We start from the raw sequence: 2500 nt of genomic DNA, 5'->3' as shown, positions 1-2500 counted from the left end.
GTGGAGTGTGTTACAGAGTGTATAGTGGAGTGTGTTACAGAGTGTATAGTGGAGTGTGTTACAGTGTGTATAGTGGAGTGTGTTACAGTGTGTATAGTGGAGTGTGTTACAGAGTGTATAGTGGAGTGTGTTACAGTGTGTATAGTGGAGTGTGTTACAGAGTGTATAGTGGAGTGTGTTACAGAGTGTATAGTGGAGTGTGTTACAGAGTGTATAGTGGAGTGTGTTACAGAGTGTATAGTGGAGTGTGTTACAGAGTGTATAGTGGAGTGTGCTACAGTGTGTATAGTGGAGTGTGTTACAGTGTGTATAGTGGAGTGTGTTACAGAGTGTATAGTGGAGTGTGTTACAGTGTGTATAGTGGAGTGTGTTACAGAGTGTATAGTGGAGTGTGTTACAGTGTGTATAGTGGAGTGTGTTACAGTGTGTATAGTGGAGTGTGTTACAGAGTGTATAGTGGAGTGTGTTAAATTAAAGATAGATATAAAACTGCTGGCGATGTGATGCGATTCCTCCATTACGATATGATCCGGTATCCATTTGATTCAACACAATGCCATATGATTCAATAGAAAAAATTCAATATGGTAGAAAGAGTTAAATTTTATTTATTTGCTTCAAACAGACGGCAAATCATCAGTTTACTTGCGTGACTTCTGACACGTGGCCTTTTCACAAACACGTCTTTACAGTGCAAGAAAAAGAAAGATTAAATAAATCCAGATGTTCTGTTCCTGTTGTGTGTGCACGAAGTTACAGCTCTACCTCTGCCATGTAAATCTGTATTCTATGTGACTCTCAGGACACGCCTCGGCCTCCGTAGTGTTGTGATACGTCATTTTCACGTTAAGTGGTGAGAAATCCGCCTATATAGAAAATAATCACAAATTATTGGTCACTTTCTAAACAATAAAAGTAAAGCGCATCTACTAATCATTATATATGAATAAATTATTTTTTACAGACGCAAATATGTTTAAAACGATGCATTCTGATAGAAATGGCAACTTTAATCTGATGCACACATTTTTAAATCCATGCATCAAGACTGTGAATCTGTATTGTAGAGTTTGTATAGTGCGGTGTGTGTGTGTGTGTGTGTGTGTGTGTGTGTGTGTGTGTGTGTGTGTGTGTGTGTGTGTGTGTGCGTGTGCGCGTGTGTGTGTGTGTGTGTGTGTGTGTGTGTGTGTGTGTGTGTGTGTGTGTGTGTAGAAAAGTGTTTAATATTAATAATAAATGTTCTCAGATTCTTTTGATCCTCTTTGATGTGATGTGAGTGATTTAATACAGAAACATTAATATGATGTTTTATTGCACGTGTTTGAGTTTCAGTGTGTTTCTGAATAAACAGCATCTACGTGTAAAGTTGATTGACAGCCAGTCGAATGACCATGTGAGAGCACATGAGGTCATATAACTAATATATTCAAGTTCAGTTCATTTCCTTCTTTTCTCTCTTTCTCTCTCACACACTCACACACACAGAGGGACAGTGGTTTCTTGCACCTCCTGGTGGCAGTTTAAAGAACTTTTTCTCTCCTCATCTTCATCTTCTTTTCCTCCAGGAGATTAAAAAGGAGGTGAAGAAGGAACTCAGCTCAGCCTCGCAATCAGCCAAATCAGACCTGTCCAACGGCAGCCCCAGTCCCAGATCAGACTCCAGTCTCAGAACGGCCAAGAAAGGTACAGACAATCGAGATCTCTACTGTCTCTTGTCTGAATTATCACACAGTCATAAATAATTGTACAAAATTTTTACATTAATAAACATTACCAAGAGTTACATTAGCTCTGCCCACAGTGGACCAGAATTGTGATTGGTTCTTCAACTCTCTGTGCTTTGGTGTTAAAGGGGATGCAAACTTGTTACTGTTTATTAGAGTGTTGAGCATAAAACATGTATTTTTTATTATAAATATTTTTTATTGTTATTATAATTTATCAGTGTTGCACTGATACACGTGTTAACTGTAGAGTTTTAGTGTTCAAGTTGTGTAGTAATAACAGAATTAGTTTATTTACTTCTTTAAATCTTATTTAGAGACCTGAGCTGCTGAGGGTTCACGGCCTTGCAGTTTGGTTGTGCTGGGATTTGAACTCACAACATGTTGACCAGACGTCTAGGGATTTAGTTAGTCTAGTATAGTTAGTAGTATTAATAGAAGTGGAAATAATTTAGCAGTAGTAAATATATTTGTATTAATTGCCCAATTCATGGTGACCTGGTTATTAATGTGCATTTTTTTAGAGATGTTTTCAGTCTGACTTTTGGTAAAATGTGCACATGTTTGTTTTATTTGTGTGGAATGTTTCATGTGTGTACTTTGATTTTGCATTTAAATGTGTTATAAAAATAAGTTAAAGTTGATAGAAGAAGTGAAACTGCAGTTATGTTTAACAGACCATGACCTTCATCACAGAGAGATAAAGAAAGAGAGAGAGAGATAGAGAGGAGAGGAGAGAGAGGAAGAGAGAGAGAGAGAGAGAGAAAGAGAGAGAG

The 2500-nt window shown here is 37.6% G+C and overlaps 1 protein-coding gene and 1 long non-coding RNA gene across 4 annotated transcripts in view; one reads left to right on the top strand and one right to left on the bottom strand.

Moving 5' to 3' along the window:
• LOC310719689 overlaps positions 1–2500 on the bottom strand; it is a 154481-nt gene that overhangs the window by 46208 nt on the left and 105773 nt on the right. The window lies entirely within an intron of this gene.
• Positions 1–2500, top strand: part of sh3kbp1 (SH3-domain kinase binding protein 1) — a 40419-nt gene that overhangs the window by 22867 nt on the left and 15052 nt on the right. For all 3 annotated transcript variants that reach the window (XM_083529629.1, XM_083529628.1, XM_083529627.1), the window contains exon 3: positions 1566–1683. In XM_083529629.1, coding sequence (XP_083385755.1) covers positions 1566–1683 — 118 coding nt within the window. The remainder of the gene's footprint in view (positions 1–1565; positions 1684–2500) is intronic.

This window comes from Silurus aristotelis, assembly GCF_946808225.1.
Source record: "Silurus aristotelis genome assembly, chromosome: 25".
Taxonomy (NCBI): Eukaryota; Metazoa; Chordata; class Actinopteri; order Siluriformes; family Siluridae; genus Silurus; species Silurus aristotelis.
This window is presented reverse-complemented; position numbering and strand designations above follow the sequence as displayed.